The sequence below is a fragment of the Mesocricetus auratus genome, unplaced genomic scaffold, assembly GCF_017639785.1.
Source record: "Mesocricetus auratus isolate SY011 unplaced genomic scaffold, BCM_Maur_2.0 Super-Scaffold_100004, whole genome shotgun sequence".
NCBI classification, from domain to species: Eukaryota; Metazoa; Chordata; class Mammalia; order Rodentia; family Cricetidae; genus Mesocricetus; species Mesocricetus auratus.
The window spans coordinates 69817984-69845178 of NW_024429189.1; the positions used below are offsets into that span (position 1 = coordinate 69817984).

The 27195-nt window shown below is 43.3% G+C and overlaps 1 protein-coding gene and 1 long non-coding RNA gene across 3 annotated transcripts in view; one reads left to right on the top strand and one right to left on the bottom strand.

The window, feature by feature from the left end:
* Pamr1 (peptidase domain containing associated with muscle regeneration 1) overlaps positions 1-27195 on the top strand; it is a 162847-nt gene that overhangs the window by 126697 nt on the left and 8955 nt on the right. For both annotated transcript variants that reach the window (XM_040745929.1, XM_005064869.4), the window contains exons 4-7: positions 2247-2361; positions 4519-4736; positions 6784-6891; positions 26251-26463. In XM_040745929.1, coding sequence (XP_040601863.1) covers positions 2247-2361; positions 4519-4736; positions 6784-6891; positions 26251-26463 — 654 coding nt within the window. The remainder of the gene's footprint in view (positions 1-2246; positions 2362-4518; positions 4737-6783; positions 6892-26250; positions 26464-27195) is intronic.
* Positions 1449-26255, bottom strand: LOC121140451. The gene is made up of 3 exons (XR_005877290.1): positions 26090-26255; positions 4790-4850; positions 1449-2874 (listed from the first exon to the last, which is right to left on the bottom strand). It is a non-coding gene; the product is annotated as an uncharacterized LOC121140451 (long non-coding RNA).

The window sequence follows — 27195 nt, forward strand, 5'->3', positions numbered from 1 at the left end:
GGTCTTTGAATAAGTGGCAGCAGAGGAAGGAAGATGATGAGTTTCCAAGGTTGAAGGAGGAGCAAGTTCAAAGTCTGGTGTTAGGAAGATAAGTGTGGCTGGAGCAGAGTGGGCAGGCAGATGGTGGGATCAAGAAGGAGATTAAGAGATGATGTCACATGATCAACAGGGCAAGGCTGTGAATGTCACTGTGTTGTGTGACTTCCCCTGGGGAGATGTGAATGGGTGTCTGTCCACTCCAGATGGGACATTGATGTCTAGCTTGGTGAGTCACTGAGTTTACCTGGGTTATTTTTGTTGTTGTTGTTGTTTTTCATTTTACCTGGGTTATTTGCAGGAGGAGCACATGTGTAGGGTTATTTATAGGGGTGTAAATGTTTCAGAGACAGCTGCATCACAATAAACAAACAAATACATTTCCTAGAATAGGTGACCATGCATTGCATTACAGGCCACTTAACCCACCAGAGAGTCTCTATTTGGTACTACTTTTAAAACATCAGGGACCTCATGAGCCTTGTAAGATTGTGGATCATCCTCAGTCTTGTGGGTTTCATTAACTTCTTTCATATTACAAGCTTCCTTTACTTTATTAGTTTCCTCTGCTTTCTGTAAGGAGTGTTTTAATGCAGAGGAAATAACTATACCACACATGGGAAGATGCTCACACAGGGGTGACATTTGGTGGGCTTAAAACGAGAGTGGAACTATCTGATTTATTTATTCATTTAAGATAAATAAGGCCAGGTCTGGGATCTGCGTGGAGAAGAGGATATTGGTGTTAAGGATGTATGCAGAACAGCTTGGAGGAGGCTGGGCCATCACACGGGTCCACGGTGAACAGCAGCAGATGACACTTCTCATGGGGGACTAGGGCAGCAGCCACACATCTCAGTGAAGAGACAAAGTAGATGTCTTAATCAGACACAAAAGCCTTGGGTCTCGCCTTGGCAAAAGCAGGGTTTAGATTGTTTTCCTAAGACCATATCCATGTTTCTATTGTCATGGATGAACACTTACTGATACTACTATTTTTCTTCTTAGCTTTGGGATTATCCTTTCTGAGGGCTGGCTCTGGGATGGAGCTACTATATATCTGAAATTTATGATATATTTATTTCTGTATAGAACCAGAGTAGATCAGTTTCCACTATGATGCTCTAGATAGTAAATCTCTTCATTTGCTGAGATCAAACTGTCTCTGTGACTTCTCAGTTCTGCTACCTTGTGCTGAAGAGCCAAAGACAGTGTCCTAGTGGATAGGTACAGCTGTGGGCAAGGAAACTTTGTTGTTGTTCTTGTTTAATAATGTCTGGCTCTGTAACCTGGGCTATCCCTAACCTTATACTCCTCCTCCCTCAGCCTTCCTGGGTGCTGGGTGCATCACCACATCCAGCCCAGTGAAGCTTCATTTATAACAACAGGGAATAGGCTCCAATTTGCCAAGATCATGTAAAGAAAAACATTTATTTACATTATTCAAATGAATTTCTTTCTATAAAATCACCTGAAAATGTTTCACCACAAACCTTTTTACAAAAATAGGGTGTACATTACCATGAGTGAATATACAATTCAAAGACTTCCAAGTCTTGGGGTTATCACTGGAGACAGTTTATGAGACCAGCGAATTAGGGATTGGAATGCTTCCGGCTCTTGCTTCTGCTTCAGCCAGGAACTTGTCTTTTACCCATGTTTTGCATTTTTAGTTGACAGACCTAATGAGAACTTGAATAAGAGAGCTTGGGGATAGGACAAAAAGAACAAACCATTAATCCAGCTCACCCCATGGAAGATCATTTGTCTTTTCTAGTATCGTACCTTAGGAAAGCATTTATTACATAGTTTGTAACAGAGCAAATCCCGCAACTGATCGCAGAACAGAGTAACACATACACTGTCTAAACGGGTGGGAGAAGCGATGCCAGAGAGTCTGAGCCTTCTGCAGGAGGATAAATGAAGTCATAGAGAGGCAGATGATGGGTGTCATGGACATTACGTCAGGCACCGGTCAGCCTTACCCTTTTAGAGACAAGACAGGAAAACTGGGACGGCACCACTCTGTCCCATGTGACTGGGTGGAATAAAAGAATTAAATTACGAAAATTCCCTTGAATCATTCTTCCTTTTCCGCTTTCATTTTGGTCTTGGGGGTGTGGCTAAAGCCCAAAGGCCCTGTCAGAATTTCTCTGTGTCTCTTCTGCCGACCCCATTGTCTGTGTCTTGAACTTTTCTTCTCTTTCCAGGCTGTGGCCAGGTTCTTCGAGCTTCAAAGGGTCAGATTCTGTTGGAGAGCTATCCCTTAAATGCTCACTGTGAATGGACCATTCACGCCACACCTGGGTTTATCATCCAGCTGAGGTAAGGGGCTGGGTCCAGAAATAAGGAGTCAGAGGCTGTAAAGAAACTGAGATGGGCTGAAGGTCCTGTGTCTTGGCGACCAGGGATGAAACATTCACACCGTTCTTCCCTCCAGTGGTTTCACCTCCTCGAAGCACTTCTCCTTTTCCATCAGTCATAGGATTTCTGGTCATAGCGGTCTTCTCTAACTAGTGGTGACAGGGAGGATATTAAAACCCCTGGTATTTTCTGGGTGAACCAATTCATGCCAACGTTGCCACATGCCATCTGGCTTCATAAATGGCTTCCTGTCCTTCAAAAGGAGCAACATGGCACCAAAACTGACAGGGAGAAGCAAACCAGACCCCTTTCTAAGTACTCCTTATCCAAACTGGTTTTGATATCTGCTGTGCCCACAACCCGAGCCCTGGGCTTGGGACCTAGACACAGTGTTTGGCTTTCCCAGAGGAGAGCTGATCCAAGGAGCCGGTGAGGGGCCATCCAGTCTTTCGCTTAATGGACTCTGAGCTGGGTCTGTGGGGATGAGAAAGCAGGTGTTAAATGTTACAAGTTAATATTTCAGTAGTGCAGGGACCAAGACAAATGGTTACTTCAGAGCCTCTGAGAGTGTCTGCAAGATTCGGGGCACAAAAATAAACCTCTCCTAAAATAAAATGGGAGAAACACGTCAGCTATTTAAGAGTCCCAGAGAAGAACAGAAACATAGGATTTCGTTCTACTTGTTTAAATATGGGCCTCCCGGCCAGGGACAACGGAAATGGTGGGGACGTTTGAAGGCATATGCAGAATGTTTCGCACAAAGTTCAGTAGTGTTCCCCATTTACAGCTTCATTTGCAGCACTTACCACACGCACGCTGCTGTGCAAATCTTTCTCTCTGCCTGTAAAATAAATAATCCCAAGGCCATCCACATCCCCTTTTACCCACTGTCAGATTTTACTACAAGTATCACCCATTCCCCCAGAGACGGGTGTTGGATCCTCCCTCCACTGTGACCTCCCTTAGAGTGACTACAGTGACTTTGTAACCATCACCCCCTTGTTGAAACCTGCCACTGGCCATCTACTGGATTTAAAGTGAATTCTGAACTCCTTAGAGTCCAGGATAAAACTCTGGCTCTCCTTGTTGGCCTTAGTTCTCATGTTCCTCCCTTTACTCAGCCTCACTGTTCCTCACAGCCTGGCTCTCACTTTACCTCACAGCCTAGCTCTCACTGTTCCTCACAGCATGACTCTCACTGTTCCTCACAGCCTAGCTCTCACTGTTCCTGTTCCTCACAGCCTAGCTCTCACTGTTCCTGTTCCTCACAGCCTAGCTCTCACTGTTCCTCACAGTTTGGCTCTCACTGTTCCTCACAGCCTAGCTCTCACTGTTCCTCACAGCCTAGCTCTCACTGTTCCTCACAGCCTAGCTCTCACTGTTCCTCACAGCCTAGCTCTCACTGTTCCTCACAGCATAGCTCTCACTGTTCCTCACAGTCTAGCTCTCACTTTTCCTCACAGCCTAGCTGTCACTGTTCCTGTTCCTCACAGCCTAGCTCTCACTGTTCCTCACAGCCTAGCTCTCACTGTTCCTCACAGCCTAGCTCTCACTGTTCCTCACAGCCTAGCTCTCACTGTTCCTCACAGTCTAGCTCTCACTGTTCCTCACAGCCTAGCTCTCACTGTTCCTGTTCCTCACAGCCTAGCTCTCACTGTTCCTCACAGCCTAGCTCTCACTGTTCCTCACAGCCTGGCTCTCACTGCTCTGCCCCTCCTTCACTTACAGCCTTGCAGTAGCTTTGACTTCCTTTCAGGTCCTCATACATGCCACACTCATTACTGCCACCAGGACTTCTGCCCTTGCAGATTCTCCTCCCTAGACCGCTGTTACCCACGACTTTCACATTCACAAGCCTGACTCCATTGCATCACTTAAATCTTGGCTTAGACATTAGGCTCTCAGAGAGGTCCTACTTGACAGTAGTCATGTTTTTACTCATTTGAGTTCATTTCTACTTCCGCATGGTTATTCGCACCTGTATGAGTCTCATTTTTAAATCTATTTTCTATATTAGAGTTTATCTTCATGAAGTCATCATTTGACCTTGAGTTCACCCCTAGGATCTCAAGCTAGACCTGGGCCCATGGCTTCTTCTGTCGCCCTCTCCCCACACAGGTTTGGCATGTTGAGCCTGGAGTTTGACTACATGTGCCAGTATGACTATGTTGAGGTTCGTGATGGGGACAACAGTGACAGCCCCATCATCAAGCGTTTCTGTGGCAACGAGCGGCCAGCTCCTATCAGGAGTACAGGTTCTTCACTCCATGTGCTTTTCCGCTCTGATGGCTCCAAGAACTTCGATGGATTCCATGCTGTCTTTGAGGAGATCACAGGTAAAAAGCACAATGGCAAATGTAGCAGAGACTGGCATGCTCCATAAAAGCACCTTTTTAGGCCTCCTTGTTCATCTTTAGTCAACGTTAGGTTGCCCAGCTCTCAGAAGCAGCCTACATAATGAGAGGAGAAAAAAGGAGAGATGAGGACATTTGTTTTTCTTTTTTTCCTTTCAGCAGAGCTCACCCAAAATTGGAGCAAGGAATTAATTGTGTCTCCCTCATCCAGAGGAGGTGGCTGGCGCCCACAGGGGCTGTGTTATGTGTTGAGGGTCACACAGGTCTGAGGGCAGGATTTCTATCCAAGATTTTGACTCAGCTGTCATGGGAAGAGGCTGCTCATGGTTAAGAGTACTAGCTTTGAGACCAAGCTGTTTGACTTCAGAAAAATTCTTCTGCCTTTCTGAGCCTCTGTTTTCTAAGAAATGATAAAAGGAAGAAAAGATGGGCTGATCCTTAAAGAAGAAGCTGGCGCCATCCAAGTCCTCAGCACTGCCTAAGCCAGGCGTCTGTAAATATGTACTGCAAGTCTTAAGTATGAGCTCATGCTCCAGACGTAACTCCCACTGTGTTCAGGCAAGCAATGCTAATTAAACTCAGTGGGTCACAAAAACAAACAATCAAAACCAAGAAAGACACAAAAGCAGGGAGGTATAATGAAGAAAAGAGCAAAGGTGATCTGGTTATCAGAAGGCTGTGGGAGGAAGGTGTAGTATGAGAGTCTCCGGGAAGGAGCCAGCTCCTCATTCCATAACGACACCCTGCAGAATAGACCGAGGAGATGTATTGAGAAGCTCTGGCAGATTTTTGGAACATGCAGCCAGAGCTGGCTATCAAGGTAGCCATGGTGGACAGTGGCAGATCATTAGCTGGTAGACCTGTGACGGAAGAAGCATCCTTCCCCTCCGAGGAGCACCGGCCAACAGCCCCTTGTCGCTCAAGCACTCCAACTGTCAGCTTACCCTTGAGCTATTCTCTCTGGCCAAGGCCACATGCCCCAAGCCTGTGCTTGGAAATCTGTCCCGCAGGCCCCATGGTCAGCTCTTCCCGCTTTGCTACCTTTTCCTTTCCCCACTGAGCTGTGACTTTGCCCTTTTGTTAACCACGCTGTAGCACTTCTTTTGTCCACTGTAAACTAACTACATTATGCTTCAGGCTGTAGTTGTATGCTCTCTTACATAGCCTGGATCTAGTAAATAGGAAGTCCTGTGTGTCTGCGTCTCTCCAAGGCCCGCACGACTGTTTCACTGAACTGAGCCAAGGAGGGGATATAGTTCTTCTACATAAGCATATGTGAATCTAGGAATGAGGGCGAACACATACACTAATGTTTCCCATTGGCCTTTGCAGGAAAAATAAAGATGCTCAGTAAGCCACAGGTTCTGAGTGTCAGTAAGATTTGAAAAGACTGAATGTTCTGTGTGTTCTTGGAACTTCGCATGCATATCAGGCCACTGAACTAAGAAGTTCTGCATTAAAGAGATCTGATCCATTTCCCGCTGAGTGTCACTTCTTGTGGGGTCTAAAACCAACCCATCCAATGCTGGCTTAAGGAAGCAGTGCATTTATGTAGGGTTTCTTGCAGAAACGTGGGTGAGGGGTTCCTTACAGGATCTGTGCCACACAGGAAGCATTTCCCAGCATGGTTATATGCTGCGTCACTGGAGTTGCCTGTGCAATTTGCAGGCAGCTACCCCACTAAAGGTTCTCCTTTTCTGGCTATATAATCTGGAGGAAGAACCTGCTGGGTCCTTATAGATACTGCACGATGCTGTTTTAATTAGTATAATATCTCTGTGTGTTTGCCTTCTGTGTGTGGGTACCTTGAGCATACTTTTAGGTGCTTCAAACATGTTAAACAGCATCCACACCATTTGACAGTTAATATCGATGTGTTTTCTGCATTCTCGAATCACAGCATCATGAATTCAGTAAAATGAACAATAGCATTGTAAGAAGTTGGGGAAAACACATTGGTTCAGATTACAGGCTTGGGGAGGTGGATTCAGTATTGGTGGTGACACTGACAGATGCCTGTCTCTTTCAGCGTGTTCCTCATCCCCTTGTTTCCATGATGGCACATGCCTCCTTGACTCAGCGGGGTCTTACAAGTGTGCCTGCCTGGCTGGCTACACTGGGCATCGCTGTGAAAACCGTGAGTATGCCTCCTGGTGGGGTTTAAGGTGTTAGTGGGGTATGCAAAGGGGTTTGGGGGCTCACAGCACTCTGGTTTCCTGGCATCTTCAGTGGTCTGAGATGGCACATCATACGGGCACCTGAGTCATACTTGTTGCCATCATTGTTGTCATCGTGGTATGCACGTGCATGAGCTCACACTCATCCACATACGTGCACATCTGCGTGTGCTTATGGAGGCCAGAGTCAGGTGTTGGGTGTTTGCCTCCATCTCCCTCCTCCTTAGTTTTCTCCTCATTGGCTGGCTAGTCTGTCGGGACAGCAAGGCTACTTTCCTGTTTGCTTCTCACCATGCTGAGACAACAGATGTGCACTGTCATAATGGATTTTAAATAAGTGGATGCTAGGAATCTAATCTTAGGCCATCTTGCCTTTACAACAAGCAGTTTACTCACTGGAGTGTCTCCCCAGCCCCCTAAACCGTATTCATTTATACTAAACACATGCATTTCCACTGAGCTACAGCTTTAGTCCTGGTGTCATGGATTGACGATACCATTAAATCGCCAGCTCTTGTGGACAGTCAGAAACAAAGCAGTAACAGCCCTCTGGGGCCCTCGAAAAACTGGAAACCAGGAGAAACCAAGTCAAACAAACGATCCACACCAAAGCAGCAGGTCTTTCTAAATTAGGTCCTTGAAAAAAAGGCAGTATGTGATTCTCTTTTGATTCTAGATTCCAGCTTTTGTGGGGGCGGGGGGATTTGAACCCACCAAATCTAAGCTTGCATATAATAGAGCATATTCTTTTTTTTTTTTTTTTTTTTTTGGTTTTTACGAGACAGGGTTTCTCTGTATTGTTTCGGAGGCTATCGGTCCAGCCCGGCCTCGAACTCACAGAGATCCGCCTGTCTCTGCCTCCCGAGTGCTGGGATTAAAGGCGTGCGCCACTACCGCCCGGCAGCAGAGCATATTCTTTGGCCTTGGGAAGTATGTGTGCCATGGCACCACAACTTCCAGCTCTGCTGGAAGGACCTTGCCACTGGCAAAGAGGAACTTCACTGTTAGGACCAGAAATCATTTATTATGGTGTCTGGTAACCAGGATCCTATGTACAATGTGTGTCCTAGCAGAAACTGGAGACCTAAAATTAGTGCCACTGTCTACAGCTATCGCTCTACAATGAAATGTGCAGAACAAGATGTGCAGAGCAAGAATAAAGTTTGAGGAATGGTGGAGGAAGACAATGTCCTGAGCAGGGTTCCTCAAAATAGATCCAGACATGGGGTGTGTATAAGTAAGGCTGTAAGTAAGGACAGTCTCCCCAGAGGCGCTCCCATGGCTTGGGAGAACGGACCTAGAAATGGAAAAAGGTCAAACAAAAAGCAATTTCAAGAAAAATCCCAGGCCCCCTGCTTGGCAGTAGTGAAATGTGAAATGCCATTGAAGTGCAGGCAAGGGTACCGGGTTCCGCTAACCACAGAACAGTTAGTCGCTAGCCAAGGATGGGATGCCCTAGGGGAGAAGGGAAATGTGAACTCAGTCATGCTGTGTTAGTTAGCTTAACTATCAACCTGATACCACCTAGAATCACCTGAGAAGGGCGTCTCAGTTGAGGAGTTGCCCAGAGTAGACAGGCCTATGGGCATGGCTGTGGGACACTGTCTTCTTTGTTAATTGATAATAGCAGAGCCCAGCTTGGCACCATTCTCTGGGCTTGTGCTCCTGGGCTGTATAAGAAAGCTGGCTAAGCTAAGCATGAGCCTGAAAATGGGCCAGCGAGTAACCGTCTTCCATGGACTCTGATGCACTTTCTTGGCTAGGAGTGAGTTCCCTGCTTGGTGGTAACGCTGTGTGGGACAGCAAGTGGCCCTGCTGTCAGGTTCCTGACTTGAGTCCTGTTCTTGACTCTCCTCAATGATGCACTGTGACCCGGAAGTGGAAGAAAGATAAACCCTTTCCTCCCCAAGTTATTTTGGGTCAGAGTGTTTTTATCTCAGCAACAGAAAGGAAAGGAGAGCATATGCCTAGCTTCCTGAGCAGATGCTCACTGTGGTTCCAGGAACTGAGTGAGGATCAATTTCCTGAATTCATACAGGTCACACAGTTCAATGGGGGACGAGAAGGAGAGCATAGGAGCAGGAAGAGGATGGGCTTCAGGGGCAGAGCACCAGCTGTGTCTTCTCCAGGTGCTCCTGACCAGCAGACACATGTTCTGTGATCCTCTGCTGTCTGAAAGCCCTCCGGGAAGTTGACTGCTTTTTCAGGAGAATGTTTACTAGCATTTTTTACAAGCAGAGTAGTTTCAACAATGGGACCCTGACTATGCCACTGGGTTCTGCTAACATCCCTGGTTTGACAAAGCTGGACTGAGTGTCACTGTGTAACAGGTTTAGAAGATGATGCAGGGATTCATGGACCCTCCCTTAGTTGAGGCTTCTGTGTTATGTGTAAGGCAGATGAGAACAGTGTTGTTTCTTCCTTGTTTCAAGGCTCTGTGTAAATGATCTAGAGTAACAACAATGGCAGACTCTGAGTTCCAGGTGGGAAAATGCATTTCTGAATGACCAGCTACAGTTTTGATAAACAGAGGTGACACTAGAAAAATGTAAACCATGACCATATAAAGCCAGACACCTTTAAGAACTTTTTCAAATCAGGAGAGGAAAGTAAATTGCTCCAGACACAATAACTAAACCATGCATGGATGGGTTGTAAGTCAAGAGGGTTATTCTGTAAAGGTATTCTGTCAGAAGGAAAACAAGCATCGTGAAAAAGGAATGTAGTATGTGCATTGTTTCTTGATTGATAAATGGCCTCAAATCATTTTTAATACCAGGCGAGGTTGGGATGTGATTTTGTGATGGAGTGTTTGCACAGCACATGCAAGGCCTGGGCATGGATTCCTAGTACTGAAAACAACAAAAAAGTCACAAACAAAAACAAGCAGCCAAAGGACCACCATGATATCCTAGGGAGTTGGTCAAGGGAGTAATTTTCCATTTCCAGCTTTCAAACTACAGTTCAGAAAGTGCAATCCCCAGTACTGTGTGGTTGCAGCTGGGTGAAGAGTTGAATATGAACATCTCATCTGTCATTTGCTAACACCAGTCTGGGAAATTAATTTTTTATTATTTTTTATAAGATCCAGGTCTATTTTTCTTGGTAGGAAGTTCAGGGTGAATGTTTTATTTAAATTAGAAACATGCTTGCTTCACATGTCAATCCCAGCTCCCTCTCCCACCCCTCCTCCCTTGCCCCTCCACTAGTCCCTCCAGGCCCCGACCCAATCACCACACCATTCCTCAGGGAGGGTGAAGCCCTCCGTGGGGTATCTCCAGAGTCTGCCTAGGCCCTCCCCCATGTGTCCAGGCTGAGAGAGTATCTCTCCATGTGGAATGACCTCCCAAAATTCATTTGTATGCCATGGTAAACACTGGTCTACTCCCCAAAGCCCCAGAGATTGCCGAGGCCTCCTCACTGACACTACATTCAGGGGGTATGGATTAGTCCCAGCCATCAGTCTGGGGTCCAAGAGCTCCCATTTGTCAGGTCAGTCAGCTGTCTCTGTGGGTTTTACCAGCATGGTCTTGACCCCTTTGCTCATCACTCCTCCTCTGTCACTGGGTTCTAAGAGTTCAGTTCAGTGTTTAACTGCGGATATCTGCCTCTACTTCCATCAGTGACTGGATGAAGGTTCTAGGATGGCATATAAGGTAGTCATCAATCTCATTATCAGGGAGGGGCAATTAAGGTAGTCTCTCTACTATTGCTTAGTTATCCAGATGGTACCATCCTTGTAGATCTCTGGAAATCCCACTAGGGTCAGATCTCTCCTCAAACCTATAATGACTCCCTTTATTATGGTGTCTCTCATCCTGCTCTCCTCTATTCTTCCCCTGACTCAACCTTCCTGCTCCCCCATGTCTTCCTTTCCCCTCCTCTTCTCCCCCTCCCTGCCCCAGTTCCCTCTCCCCTTCCCCCCATGCTCCCAATCTGCTCTGGAGATCTTGCCTTATTCCCCTTCTCTGGGGTATCATGCATATCTCTCTTGGGAACCTCCTTGTTTCCCAGACTCACTGGCAATGGGATTGTAGGCTGCACTCCCCTAATCCATGTCTTAAATTCAGGGTGAATTCTAACTCACTTAGTTGGCAAGACATCTCAAAAATTTAGCTATAGTTTACCTTGTTATTTCTCAAGAGATCCTAGCCACTGTTCATGAGGAGAGTAAAATTGAGCAGGTGTGTGTGTGTGTGTGTGTGTGTGTGTGTGTGTATGTGTGTGTGTGTGTGCACTCATGTTTTCCTTCTGAGGATATCAATGGGCTGGAGCAATATCCCCAGGGAATTCTCTCAAAATTAGCAAGAAATGCAAAGGAGCATTTGGAGAATCTCCAAACTCCAAAATACCCAAATTGGACCTGGCACTTGTTCTTAAAAGCAACTTCAAGGCCAGCATGACTGAGAGCCCTGTCCTTTATTGAGGTGCCTTTAAACCTGGTCTGCAACAAATTCAAAGCCAGGAGTCATGCATTTATCACATAGTTTGTGGTATCTCAGATGCAGATCTTATCATGCAGTGTGGTGAGAGTCCAGTCAATTGGTGACCTCAATCAACTCTGTGTTTGAGTCTGTTCCCCCAAGTAAGGTTCATCTGCCCCTCTGTTCTAAACATAGACCTTGACATTAGATGTTCTCCTCATTTCTCATACCCATGAATGGGAGTGGAATAGGATTAGGGTTTTTTTCACTTAATTCCTAAAGAAACATATACTTAAACAAGGAGTCAAGTAGGGGTTTGGAAGGTCACCCCATGGGTAAAATGTTTGCCACACAAGTATGAAGACTTTAGGTCAAACCCACAGAACTTGCATAAAGCCAGGTGCATCACTGTGCACATCTGTAATCTCCATGATCTAAGGGAAAATGGGAGGTAGAGACAGAAGAATGCCTGGAAGCTGGTGGTGCTGGTGTATGCAGTGTGTGTGTGTGTGTGTGTGTGTGTGTGTGTGTGTGTGTGTGTGTGTGTGTGTGAGCAGGGCTGGAAAATCCCTGCTTCAAAGATGGAAGGCAAGAACCAATACTGGAGGTTGTCCTCTGTTTTCCACATGTGCCATGACCTGTGCATGCCAACATTAACATACACAAATGTTCATACACATACATACATCACACATGATTATTTTTAGAAGTCGAGCGGTATCAGATGTATCAAATAAAAGTAAAATTATTATTTTTTTCTGTCCCGTCTTTGTTCTCAGAGGAACCACTTTGAGGAACTCTAGGTCCAGACTTTTTCTAAGATAAGTAAAGTTAATTATCTAAATAATCCTCTAAACCAGTGATTCTCAACTGAGGTGGCTTTGCCCTCCAACCCCCCATGTAGAAGGCATTTGGCAGCACTGGAAGATGATTTGGATGGAAATTGAGTGATGGTGCATCCTGTGGACTGAGGGATGCTGCTGAACATCCTTTAAGACACAGGCTCCCCTGCTGCTATCCAGCCCTAGTGTAAGCAGTAACAAGGTGGGAGACTTTGTAAAAAGTAGACTAAAGCACACTTACAAATTTTCAATGTATGGTCAACGTCCATGGCACAAACTTTTTCTCCCAGATAAAATGATTGCTGAAAAATCTATGGTGAATGTGAAAATATGTACTCACTTAATTCCTTAAGACAGACTTGTTGCTTTAAATTTTTTGCTATTATGAAGAGGGCTGTAATCAGTATCCTTACATTATTTTGTTGTTCACATGTCAACTGAATTCCCAGATGCTGTATTGATTGTTCAGGGGGGCATACATGATTATATTTTTGAGAGCCATTGCAGAAAGGGTGCTGGAAGATATATTTTTAACCTATCTAGTACCATCTACGGTTTGCAGGATTGGGTTTGTTTTCTCTGTTGATTAAAGGGTTAAAAAGGCAAGAAGGGTTTGAAAGTCATTAAAGTCAATGTTTATTCAAAGAGGACGATTTTATTAGAGTTTAAAAGAAAAAATTCTGGGTCAGGCAAGCTGTAAATCTCAGCAGCTGTGCAGAGGAGGATGTATGGGGGGGCGGGGAAACCATACCATTGAATTAGGCCATCGTGGAGGGCAGTCTTGTAGAGGCAGACACATGTTGGGGGCGTGGCTTTTAGAGAAAGAATGAAGTTCTGCGCCTTGGGGAAAGCATGGTTGGAGAAAGCATAGAAGAAAAGAAAAAGTTGGACTTTTCTGTGTGATTCAGGAAAGTAGATAAACTTCGCTCCTTAACAGAGTGTGCTGGGCAGGAATTCTGGGAGGGAAAGCATTAATGCTCACTGAAGGGGTAATTGTTCTGCCTGTGCCTTCAGCATGGTTTAAAGTTCCTGCCTCTAGGAGTGCTCCTATCTTACAGAAGGATGGTCCCTTGGCCAGGTGATTGAGCTGCTGGTCCATCTGGATTAATTCCTTTATGCTTGGGGTGGCTTGGAATGGTAGGGCTCCACCTGGCCTGAGATTTCGTTGCCTTGACCGTATGGCACCGGTTTTCCTTTAATGAGCCTTTACCACGGTTGTGCCGAATCTACAGGATGATCCAATATAACCACCTTCTTCAAAATAAGAACTGGGGCCTGTATTTCAGAAACTAGGGCCTATTCTCATCAAACTGGAAATGGATTTCTACTCAAAGGAACTCATCAGTCTGAGTGGAGAGTTCCTGGTTAGAGTGTTTGCCTTCCTTCCAGTGGTCAGGAGGATGTCAGGGCCCCTGACAGAATGGCATGTAGATGTTAGCTCTCAGCCTACCTTCCCTGAGTCCTTTCCCAAGGTGGAAATCTTTTCTCTGCTCTTGAGTGACCTTCTCAGAACCCTAACTCAGGGAAATGGCCCCTCCTTAGTCCTTAGACTCAGCTTGGCTTCTGCCAACACCCTCAGCGACCTCCAGGATCCCCGGGCCACCATGTGAGAAAACGGGGCCCTTTCTTTCCTCTGAGGGTTCCTGTTTCATTGCACAGAACACAAAGACAAAGCAAGTCTTCTAGTAAATGGTCCGAATCTTGTTTTCAAAGAGTGGAGAGTGAGAGATTCATCGCCTGCTCCAATTTCCATGTTGCCTTTGTTCCTCTGGCCCAGTTGACAAAGCTGGGCTTTCCCTCTGCATCCTAATGAAGGCCGATGAAACGGGCTAAATCTTCAGCCACAATGTTCACACTGCAGGCTCTGACGCTCCTTGGAACAAAACAAATCAGTCCTCACCAATTAAAGTAACACGGTGACTCTGGACACACTGGGGTTTTGGAGTCCCCAAAGGTTTCCCACTGGTCTGTCCCAAGGACCAGGAGAAAGAGCAGGATGAGAGGTACACTTTATTCTTGAGCTTCAAAGTAGCAGCCCGAGTTTCTCATCCCAGTGAGCCATTGGGAACTTTGGGAGAGCCCATGGAAACATGAATGCTGATGCGAAGAGAATGCAGGAGATCCCTAGTGGGCAGCAGCCATGTCTCATCATAGATAGGTGAATGAAATGTAGTGGGGTTGATGTAGGTTGTCCTGAGATCCCGCAGGTGAGGCATTTTTAAAAGTGGACTCACTGCTGTTTTTCTCACTTCCAAAGGCGTCTCTCATCCTGAACATATGGGAGATGGGTTACGTCTATGTCTCGTGGGAGGAGATGCAAACCAGGGTGAAGGTCCTAGAATTCAAGGCTGGATGACTTTGGGTTGCCTGTGAGTCTGCATTTCCCAGCCAGTCAGCTTTGAATGAGTGATTTAGCATGTATGGGCCTCCATTTTCCTTGTTAGAAATTTCAGAAAAATAATACTAGGTAGTTCTCATGGTGGGGATGAAGTTTTGTGATACATGTGAGACAGAGTTGAGTATTAGGAGCTATTGTTTTATGATTATAAATGTCCCCTTTTAAATAAAATGCCATTTAAAATTTATTATAAAGTTTTAGTGAATAAATCACTAAATATTCCATATTATTTATAATAATGACTACTGACATGATGTAAATGATGGATTAGGATAGAATCTCACTAAGATGTGGTATATGAAAGAAAAATTTACTATATTTTTATTTCTTTTTTCATTTCATTTTATAATAATCTAACTTCATTCTTAAAATAATCTAAGTTTTAAATCCATTTTTCTTCTGACATAAAGATTTTAAAAAATTTTTTATTGAAAATAGATCCTTCACTCATGCAAAACATCCCAACCACAGTTTCCCCTCCCTTCACTCCTCCCTCTTAATATACAATTAATGGACCTTTATGTGATATTTCTATACATGCATATAGCATTCATTGATCATGCTCATCTACTCTTCACCTCTTTTCCTCCTCCCTCTGTTTTTTGTTTCATGTAGGGTATATAATGGGGGAAAGAGTTTTTCTCAGAGATTAACAAATAGTGAGTTCCCCCAAATAATGGGGAAATAGGTGAAGAACTAGAAATTACCCCCTAGCTGAACTGCTCCCACAAACATGTGATGGAGCTGACCATGTGGTAAGGGTCACCTGCTGTAGGGCTGCTCAGGCTCTGTGTCTGTATGCTTTCTCCTTGTCCTGGTCCTCTTGGCTTTTGTTTTGGCAGATGAGGTCACTGAGTCAGGGCTTAACACAGGGGCAGATTTTATGTAGGTCCTGGGTTAAGAGGTAATCCATTAGAGTTGGAATGGTATGTGTGCTCACGGAGACTGGGGGCACCAAAGAGTTAACCTGAAATGGGCCATGTGGTGGTGGCATAAGACTTTAATCAAGAACCAGAGGCAGGTGGATCTCAGTGAGTTCAAGGCCAGTCTGGTCTACAAAGCAAGTCCCAAGGTAAGCCAGGACTGTTACACAGAGAAAAAGCAAACAAATGAACAAAGAAGCAAGAACTAACCTGAAATGGAAACAAGCATTCCTGTGGCCACAGCCCCAGAGGGACTCTAGCCCCAGACATAGGCCACAAAACTCCTGTTTTTCTTAAAGACTTGCCTTGGAGACCATTCTTTACCTGGTCTATACCAGCTTCAAAAGGTGAAAATGTCCTTTTTGTAAATTCCAAGGCATTCTTGTTGGCATCCATGTGCTAAACAACAAGTTTTTGTTTTTATTTTTTTTCTTGAGACAGGGTCTCACTATGTCATGTAGGCTGACCTCAAGTGTGCAATCCTCCTGCCTCAATTTCCAAGTCCTGAGATTCCAGGCATCCACTGCTGTGTCCAGTTCCTATCCTGTGTGTGTGTGTGTGTGTGTGTGCATTTGTGTGTCTGTGCACATATACACATGTCCAGACGTGCACGTGGAAGCCAGAGCCAACGTTAGGCATCTTTCTTGGGGGCCATCTAATTATTCAGAAAGTGTCTCTCCCTGACCTGGAGTTTCCCCATTCAGCTAGCCTGACTAGTTAGAAAGCCTCAGAGTTCCTCCTGTCCCTTCTTCTCCAGTGCTGCAATTAGAAGCATGTGCCATATATTTTTTCCATGTGGGTGCTGGGGCTTGACCTCAGGTCCTCTGGCTTGAATGGCAAACACTACTTCCTGAACTGTCTCTCCAGTCATATATCCATCTTGATGATTACTCAAAAAACTCCCGAAATTTGGAGAAAATCAAAGGAGACTATTATACCCATCTAGCTTCTTATATCACGTAAATGACCCACTTAACCCTACCACAGTAATACGCCAGGTTGACTTTGAACAAAAAAATTAAACAACTAAGACTTTCTGAAAAAAATTGTCCACGTTGACTGTCTCTTGGACACAGGCAGTTTTAAATAGGCCATCCAAGCACCGGAAAGTGGTGTTTGAAAGACACAGTGTACTAGAGGCCCAAGACAATACTGATTAAGATCAAATAGCCAATTAAGGCCCAATCTCCAAATTGCTGCTGAATGAATAAATAGCAGTGTGTGCCATCCAAGCCAACTTCACATGGGTAGCACCTCATTCACACCCACAGAGGGCTGGAAAACATCAGGGAAGCAGAATTCTACTGGCTGGAAAGAGATAAAAAGAGATTTTGGTGAAGGTTATATCATTAGCTGGTGTCATTATTTCATTAGTGGGCTTCATTAGTCCAGAAGCCCCAAATTCAAGCATGAACCCAACACGAAAAAGCATGGAAGAGAAAGAGGCCACCATCCTCTTGTCTCTTAGCATTGGCTTTGAGCTGAGTCAGGTTTTAGAATCACAAAACCTCAGCGAGGAGGCTAGTGCCTTGTCCAAACACAGCCCTTTCCTGGATTTTGGTGATGAGTGAGGGTGGGTGGATGTGAAGAGTAGCTAGGAATTGAAACTAACAGGCTCCACTCCACAGCTACAGCATAGGATGATGACTTGTATTGACATCAGGCCTGTGTCCTTCGTTATAATGCTCAGAAACTCTCATAGAGAGAGAATGCCAACCCCAACTTTCACTCAGTGGGTAATTCAGCTTTCACAAATATTTCATGACTAAAATTTGCCAAAAAGCAAATATGCTTCTTCATTCATCATTTTGTGATTCACTATAGACCATTTTGTGAAATCAAGAAGGATATAAATAACAATAATTAATTTAAAGTAATAAAAAGATGAATACGAACAATAAAAAACAGAAGGTGTTGAGGAGATTAGACAAAGGTCACCACCAGTTTATCTAGGGTTATAAGCATTTATTTAATTCTGACCCGGCTTACTTTCTTCTCTATATCCTATGTATGTATGTGTGTGCTTGTGTGTGTGCATGTGTATGTGTTTGTGTGTATATATACATGCATATACATACAGGCACACAAACAATTATATGACTATGAGCCTAAGAAGCTCCACCATCTGCTGTCTGTAAAATATTGACCCAGAAAATACAGTGATAGAGTCTGAAGGTCAGAGAGCCAGTGATGTAGCCATGTGAGCTGTGAGACAGAAGGCTACAGGCCAGGGCTTCCCAAACTTCTTGGAGATCTGAAAGACAGCATTTTCTCCAGATGCTGGGCGTGAAACTACAAGTGTTTGACTTTTTCTGTGCTGCATTTTGGGCTTGCTTTGGTCTCATCTCTCTTTTTATGGGAATATTTACTCTGTGCCAATACTGGAAGTATGGAGGCTTTTTAAAAAATTATTTCACAGTGGCTCATACGTCTCAGAGTTTGTCTTGAGTCTCAAAAAGAAAATCCTTTGAGTGTTTGAGCAATAGTGAGAATATGAAGATTACTGGGACTTAAGGACTGAACTGAATTCATTTTGCATTATGAGATGGACAAGAACATTGTAGGTCGCAGGATTGGCATGGTATGTTTTAAAAGTGGTGTGTTTGGGTATCAAGTTGACAAGGGATGGGCTTATGATGACTAGTCAATTAGATCATCATCCACCTTTAAAATATTGGATAAGGTTTCAATCAATGTCAAGTGGCATGCATTTTAGGGTTTCATTATTTGAAGGGTAGTCAAAATATGAAACATTTGTATTGTTGATTTATAAACTGTTAAGCTTGAGAAGTTATGTTTTGTGTGAGTGTACATACACATGTGCATATGTGTGCACACACAGATAAGATAGGTAGGTAGATAAATGGATAAATAGAAAGATAGACAGACAGCATGTTATCTTTTGATGTGATTTTAGAATAAAGGCATTGGTCACAGGCAAGCTGATGCTAATGGAAGAAATGTGTATATTTATCCCCACACCCTTACTTGTTGTGTCTTCTTTTTCTCTATCAGAATGAATTGTGTCAGTCTAAAGACATTAAACCAAGCCGGGCTTTGGTGTCGCACGCCTTTAATCCCAGCACTCGGGAGGCAGAGGCAGGCGGATCTCTGAGTTCGAGGCCAGGCTAGACCAATAGCCTCCAAAACAATACAGAGAAACCCTGTCTCGTAAAAACAACAACAACAAAAAAAAGACATTAAACCAAGTTTCTTACAGTGACAGCCCTTGAAAAAAAATCTAGTTGAACTAAGAATTTCTTTTTCTTCATTTTTGTAGGGCTGGAGGCTGAACGTAGGATGTCACACGTGCTTGGGAAGCACCCTGCTACTAAGCCATATCCCCAGACCTCTTCCCCCATTTTATTTTGGGACAGGGTCTGACTAAGTTGGGCTGACATTGAACCCACTCTGTCGTCTAAGCTGGCCTTGAACTTGTAGCAGTTGCCTACTCAGCTTCCTGAGTCCCTGGGATAACAGGTCTGTGATACCAGGCCTGGTTAAAGTTTTCTTCATTGAGAAAGATTTTGCTTGGTAAAAATCAGAGCCAAAGAATAAATAACTTGATGGAATGACATGAGTCCTTTTCATTTGTAAGTGCTTAAGTGAGGCTGAGGAGAGGCTGGGCACACAAGCGTCTTAGTAGAATAAGCCAGAACTAACATCACTTGTGATTCTGGTTTTGATATAGAAAAACCACTCTGTCTGCATATATGAACTTACAGCAGCTGCACAAGACTTGCATAAAACCAAGCCAGCCAGTTCCAGCATAGATAAGGGAGGGGTTCATGAAGTTCCACCCCTAACTGAAAACCAATTGGCAATTGATGGCTGCTAGGAGGAAGGAGAATAAGTTTTCTTCAGGGATGCAGTCTCTGAAGATGGTCCATACCCATGCACATACAGGTGGCACTAACCAGCTCTGAGAGAGAGAGAGAGAGAGAGAGAGAGAGAGAGAGAGAGAGAGAGAGAGAGAGAGAGAGAGAGAGAGAGAGAGAGAGAGAGAGAGAGAGAGAGAGAGAGAGAGAGAGAGAGAGAGAGAGCATAAAGTTAGAAGGTAGTGGTAAGGAGATAGGGAAGGGTTAGGGAGTAGACTGGATCAAAATGCATTATATTCATGTATGTATTCCTCAAACAACAAAATTGTTTTTAAAAGATACAGAAAAATATCTGTCAATGCCTTTTTCTGCTTGGCATGGGTGAGGGTCACTTGTTAAATATGTAGTGATCGATCAGTATCTCCTCAGTCCTCCAACAAGTAACCTGATAGATTTTGGAAAGACAAAGTAAATTGGTTCTTTGTTCACAGAAAGCTTTTTAACCAGTCTTGTCTACAAATCTGAATTTAGAGCCTGGAGATCTAAGCAAAAAAAAAAAAAAGATAAATATTCATAGATGATTTGTATATCATTAAAATTGTAAATTCATTCATAACATATATTTCTTTTGTGGACAGGAATATTATATGGAAATGATATAAGGTAGTGGTAGGGAGATAGGGAAGAGGGAGCAGGTTATTTTTCCATGGCTGGGCTCTGCCCCAGGACCTGCTAACGATTAGGAATGGTGAGGCAGCTCCAGTATGAACTTCCTTCTGGGATAGTCAATGTTAATTATTTTGATGCCAGAAAGTTATGTTATTAGTGTGCACCAATAAACCACTCTTCTTGAAGACAATGTCACAAGGTCCTGACATATTGTACAGTGCTGCCATTCATGACAATTTCTTATAGATCTATGACCTTGGTCATCTCAGCTATCACTAGTGATTTTTATTGTATCAATCAGAAGAAAAACAATATAACTTTATTTGCTCTAAATCAACTAAGATCCAGCTCTCATATCTATAATTAGGAATTCAGTATTGGTCATTGTAGGGGCCTTCTTCATGCCACAGGCTGTATAGAGTCATACTAAGTAGACAGCATCATCAAGGAGAATCCTGAGCAAGTCTTTGTTTTCATCTTGAGAAGTCCCATTGTCTACACTCCCTGACCACATTGGGTACAATAGCTTGGCTAGAATTGATCTGCCTTGGAGCATGAGAGTGTGTATGGAAGCTGGGAGCCCTTCTGGAGGGCTTATCCTCTGATTTCCTGTTCACCTTCCTCCAAGAGCTCATCACCCAGCCATGCTGATGGCTCTGTGATACTTATCTCACTAGGTTCCCAACATTGTCTGCAGAATCAAGAAGGGAAGGTATGAGAGGTTCTGGAGCCTCGGGCTAAGAAAACAATAGAGCTATCTTAGGTTAGTTTCTCCTGTATCAAACATTTGGGATCAGGTTTTTGTTAAAGCAAGCACTCCTAGGATCAGACAGTAAAGGAACTGGAGAAGACAAGAAAGAGGAGGAAATCAGTTAAGAGTGTTTTCTTCTGAATTCCTAAATGCAGCCTGATTCCACAGAGTTCTGGAGTATAAATTACAGCTCATACAACATGCCCACTGCATTGGCAACCCTTGGCTGGAGAAAGAGTGAGACAAAACGAAGGTAGGACAAGCTAGTTTTCATAACCTCAGACAGTCCTCTGAAAGATGGAGGTCCCAGCTCTGAGCAGCAAGACACGCCTCGAGAAGTAGAGGACAGCTCTTTTGTTGGTATAGGGATATGGGGCTCCTGTAGAATTCAGGATAAGAACAGCTAAAGTCATCATATGTGTGCCTATAAAATGGAATCATAATGAACCACCTCATGTAGTGCCCTTCAGGGAGGGAGGGACTAAGGATATAGAAGGCCTTTAACTGTTCACCTGAAACAATATTCCAGAAAAATACCTTTCTGGTGACTATTTTGTTCATGCACTAGCATATAAAGGCATGCTGAATTTAATGTGCTTGTGTCCCCAGGCTGAGTATCAAAAGGAACAAGACTATTTATTATTAATCATGGGATGTTCTACTTAGTGAAGCAGAGGCTCTAGCTCCTTTAAGCCAGATATAGAGATATTTTAAATTCTCTATTGGCTGTGTCTGAAATATCCATCCCACTGAGGTGAAATGAGACATAAAGCCCTGAAAAAAATCAAACAGAAAAGAATCATGAATCTGTCCAATGTTGAGATATAAAGGTTTCTAAAAAGAGAACACATGGAGGGCTGGGGATTGCTTTGAAGCCTGTGGGTAGGACCTCTGATGAGATGAGGATGGTCTGTACATCTACCAGGGAGATGTCTAAGCGAGGAGAAGCAATGGTGGGTAGACCAAGACTTAGGCTTCCTGTCAACATCATTGTAAGTCAGGATGAAGCTTCAGAAGATACAGGGAATAGGAGAGAAGAGACAATAATGCCCAGGGACTATTAGCTATATGAGTAAGGTTTTAAGGTTTTCCTATGTAGGACTAAAAATGCCAAAGTACAGACACTGCACTCGGTACCCAAAAGTCTGAGTGAACTTGAATTTGGAAGCTCATCATTGGCAAACTACCCGAAGTTCAGAATATGGAGAGGAATACTACATTATGCTCTAGAGCAGTGGTTCTAACCTTCCTAATGCTGCGACGCTTTAATGCAGTTTCTCATGTTGTGGCTATAAAATTATTTTCCTTACTAGTTAATAACTGTGATTTTGTTACTGTTGTGAACTGTAATGCAAATAATTTTAGAGACTGAGGGGCCACAACCCACAGGTGGAGAGCATTGCTCTAATAGTTCTGATAATGGCCCTTTAAGGCTTCTCTTTGGGATGTTCTATAATGTGTTCTAACTTTGGGAAACTGGTTTTTAAAAGTAGATGACTACTTTGTAAACAAATGCAAACATGGGAAAATAAAACTTTTTACTTATTTTTATTTTTTTACATTTTCAGCCCAAGCACATACACTCCATAGTCCTGTTTACACACAAGAAAAATAAGGTTTGGAGACATTAATTTCCAATTGTTTTTCATTTAGCAGAATCAATTCACCTCTTTGGTGAATTGTGATTATTTGAACTCTCATGCTAGAAGGTCACCATTTTCTACCAGTGCCCAGTGGCTGAAGAGATTTCACAGTAAAACTTGTACAGATCAATGACTATGCAAGATGTTGAAGAGATTTTTCCTGGCATGTATAGCCTGTGGAACATTTAACAAAAGGCACAGAACAGCAGATGTTGACATTAGATACTTAACAGAGAAGATCCAGGCTGTCTGGCCTGGTCCTTGAGAGCCTAACAATAGGAAAGCCTAAAAAAATGCTAAACAAGAAACCTTTGTCTGTTGACATTTTATGACTGCAAAATTTGAAAAAAATATATAAAGGGGCAAAAGCTATTCTCAGTGTTACATACCATAGATAATGACTATTTTAAAGTATATTTTCCTCATTCGACACCCCCTCACTGCATTGTAAACATATGTACATTTATATGCTACTCTCCTGAGCACATTGCTTCTCTTCCATTCTCCCTCTCTCTCATCCAGGAGCACCAGTTTACATACATATTTGTCCATTTTTCTATATGTATTTATCTTATACATTTTCACCTTTGGTCATTTAGGCTTAGTTATGATTCTTTTCTTGTAAGTGTTCTTTCAGCTAATTCATGCTCTTCAGCCTCGTTAGATTTCCTATTAAATTATCCACTGAATTTTTTATTTTATGGTCGTACTTTTCCATTTTAGATTTTTCCTATGGTTATATTTCAAGGCTTACAGTTTCCTGCTAAAGTTATCAATCTTGTCTTTGGTTTCTTGAGTATATTCAGCATAGCTACTTTTTATAGTGGTATCACAAAACTACAGTAATATCGTTCATGAGGGCTCTATCTTCATGATTTAATTATTTCACAAATATTCTACCTTTGAATGCCACACTATTGGAAGTAGCTAGGATTTCAACACAGGGCATGTGAGGGAGACACAGTAACACTCCACTGAATATTCCATTGGATCCTTTCTTGGAAGTATGCTTGTACCTATCCTGATGACATTATATATGCAATAAATTAAAACTACTAAGTGTTCTCAGAACTCTCTGTCCCGAGTTCTCACCAAGTTTCAGCTGCTCTGTTGATTTAACTGACTTTTCATAGCTCAGAAGTAAAATGTGTTATTATGAAAAGTTTACATATGACCTGATTTGACAAACGTCATGTTGTAAAATGTACACATTGAAGAATCATGAAAATTGAATCATATCCTTACAGCTTGGGTAGAGATGTTGATATATTCCAAATTAGCTTCTCTTTCCTTCTTATTTTAAAGCCTTCCCAGCGAAAGAAATGAATGGCTTGAAGGGTCAAGAGCTCAGTGTTCAAACCCACAGTATATGTAGTAGATGTATGATCCCTGAAGGTCTAGCTAAGTCTTAGTGTGGGAGTCTATCATACTATGAGAGTGCCTCCTTCTAAGGAAAGAAAACCCAGCTCTCAGGTTCACCTGTCCAAACCCGTGGGAGAAAGGATTTCTTTCCCTTCTGCTGAAGCGGATGTGGCCGCAGCTTAGCTCTTTAGTTCTCCCTGTTTCAGATTGGCCTTCCATACCACCCAGTCTCTCACAGCCATGAGCAAAGCGCAACATGGCTGAAGAACAACACTTGTATTATACAAACTTCAGCTCTCAGATTGACTAATTGGCCACAGAGTTAAGTAAAAGCCAGAGCTAGGTAGTCAAGTTGGGGGTCATGGCCAAGTGAATAACTCTGCCCCATGTAGGTAAAGTGCTATGGCCAAGTGAATAACTCTGCCCAATGTAGGTAAAGTGCTACTTATCTAACCTCAAATTCCAGTTGATTGTTACTATATGGGAGCATAGACCCAGGTATTTCAGTCCTGAATCTCATGAAAGGCTGATAACTTGACTTAAAATCTCCCAATTACTGTATCGTGACTAATTCCACAGTTTTAAACATGCAGGTGGGATACATTGCTTGTTATTATAGTCTCCGGCTTCCAGCAGTGGCCTTTTGACTGTGTGTTCAGAATTGAATGTGTCTGTACTAGATAAAGGCGATAGCCCTGGCTGTTTCCTCTGCCTGTTTCTCCCACACCAGAGTCATTCCTGAAAGCAGCACTGAGGTTTTCTGAGTCCATTTGAGGTGGAGTGCCTTGTTATGCCATCTGAGTATTTTTGAACAGCTTGCTCAGTGAGGTCTCTTTTCTTACAGTTAAAATCGGAGCTTAGGATTCACTCACAAGAGGAGCTGTTTATATTACATAACCCCAAGGCACACAGATTATGATTGATCTATTGCCATATGGCCTGGACAGTCGCCACGTAGAAGCAAACCACTCATTTGGCTGGTTCTAGCAATCTTCCCAAGTGGCACATTAAAAACAATGTTCATTTATTTTTAATTTTTGAGTATTTTAGAGATATTATCTGAATGGAAATTCTCTTCTTGCCTGGAGGCAAGTAAATAAATTGCTGAGAAAGTAATTGGACCATTTATAGGAAGAAAGGCCTGTAGAATGTACAATTGTGTAACTTGGGCACTGTTCCAGAGGAACGAGTGTATGCTTTGGAAGAAATGACTGAAAAGAAATCAGGGATAGGCACTGGAGAGATGGCTCACTTGCTGCTCTTATGGAGACCCCAGGTTCCATTCCCAGCACCCACATGGTGGTCCCAACAATCCAGTTCAAGGAATCTTATCCTCCTCCCCTTCTTCTGATCTCTGTAGGCATCAGGCACACACATAGTACACACACACACACACACACACACACACAAATGCATGCAAACACATATACATATAAAATAAAATAATTATTAAAAAAAGAACCAAGAGAAGCCATTGGTCCCATATTCAATTATTAAAGGTGGAACTCTTCAGGAGACTCACTGTCTTTCTCTAGTTTCAGACAATAATGCTATGTACCCGATAGAGTATTTCCAGGCCATGACTGAAATGCCCAGAGTAGCTGTTGATGCCATTTTGACTTTAAGTCTGTGTCCTACAGAAATGAAAGAATAGACTTTTTTGTAATGAATGTTAACTGTGCAGATGGAAAGTTCTATTTGGAGATCAGGGAAGTCTGCTAGATCTACAATTATAGTATATAGTTCTATTTTTGTTTTATTGTGTGTATGGGTGTCTTGCCTACATATGTGAATCACTTACACTGATGCCTGAGGCCCAGAAGAGGGAGTTAGACCCTCCTGGAAATGGGGTTATAGATAGTTGTGAGCTACTATGTGGATGCTGGGAATTGAACCCCAGTCTTCTGGAAGAACAGTTGGTGCTCCCAGTTGCTCCCCTAACACCACTTTATTTTTTTTAACTAAAAGTTTCAGCATACTGTTTTCTTCCTGGGGATGAAAACTGAAGTCTAAGTCCATTTTAGAAATGCACTCTTGTTTGAACTCAATTCTACTTTCTGAGTTCACAACATAAGTAGGAAATCAGTAGCATTTGGTTTAATTGCCTGGTAGAAAATGAAACAAACAATGTCACAAAAAATAAAACTGCGATGTATTAGTTGAAAATTTTAAGTGAATTATTTCCATTGTTCAGGCTTTCCCAGTTTCTGTAGTTTGAGAAAGAAATGAACAGTATCATTAAGGCTCAGATTTAGTGTCCAACTGATATATGTTTAGAATGGATGATTTCTCGATTTAAGTCATAAAGCAAGGTGAAGACACACTTACCACATGCTCCTATATGATGAAGTTCCTCTCAGGCTTTCTTCTAAGCACTGCTGTTAGCCTTCTGTCGCTGTATTTTTAATTCAATGAAATGTGAGAAGAGGCTATTCTGAAATTGGATGACTCAGACTTTTAACAGTTCTTTCTTCTTCTTCCACTTCTAGTACTTGAAGAAAGAAACTGCTCAGGCCTTGGTAACCCAGTCAATGGGTACAAGAAAATCACAGGAGGTCCAGGGCTTCTCAATGATCACCATGTAAAACTTGGCACAGTTGTGTCATTCTTTTGTAATGGCTCATACGTTCTCAGTGGCAATGAGAAGAGAACTTGCCAGCAGGATGGCGAGTGGTCAGGGAAGCAGCCCATCTGTGTAAAAGGTAACCCAGGGATGTTACTAGAGTCCGTAGATGTGCATAGAGTTGTCGTAATTCTTTGACTGCTCCCATGCCTGCTTTTAAGTCCCTGGAATAATGTTTTCTTGTAGGCTCACCCTTAAACCATTTGTGACTCTTGTCTTGGAGGGTATCTTTTAAAACTTTCGCTTCTTTTTTTCTGGACCCCAAGAAGATCCCACTCTCATCTTCTCTCAGGTGATGGAGAACAGTTTGGGTTTTAGATAAGTAAATCCAAAGATAGAGTTTGCAGGCCCTTGCCTCGCTGCTTTTGTCAAGCCTCTAATAAAAGAGTCAATAAGCACATGTTCCCGGCCACCTCTAAGGAGAGGCAGCAGATGTAGAGGGTTGAAAAAAGCATCTAATGGGTGAGACAGACAGACAGATGAGAGAGAGAGAGAGAGAGAGAGAGAGAGAGAGAGAGAGAGAGAGAGAGAGAGAGAGAGAGAGAGAGAGAGAGAGAGCGGTATTCCTGAAATAGAGGAAATGGTGTGAGGTTTAGGATCCCTAGCGGTCAGGAGGGGTTTAGGATGCTAGGAGGAGCTGGGATGGTATTCCCTGAGGAAGAACAAGAGAAGTGGTGTGGAAACGGCAGTGTAAGCATCTATCTTATGGCAAGCTCAAAGCAAGCCAGTCTAGAAAGCATCGTCTAAAATATAGGTTGGGAACAGAGAACCCTGGACTGTTGTGAAGCAAGGCTGGAGCCCCCCACCCCAG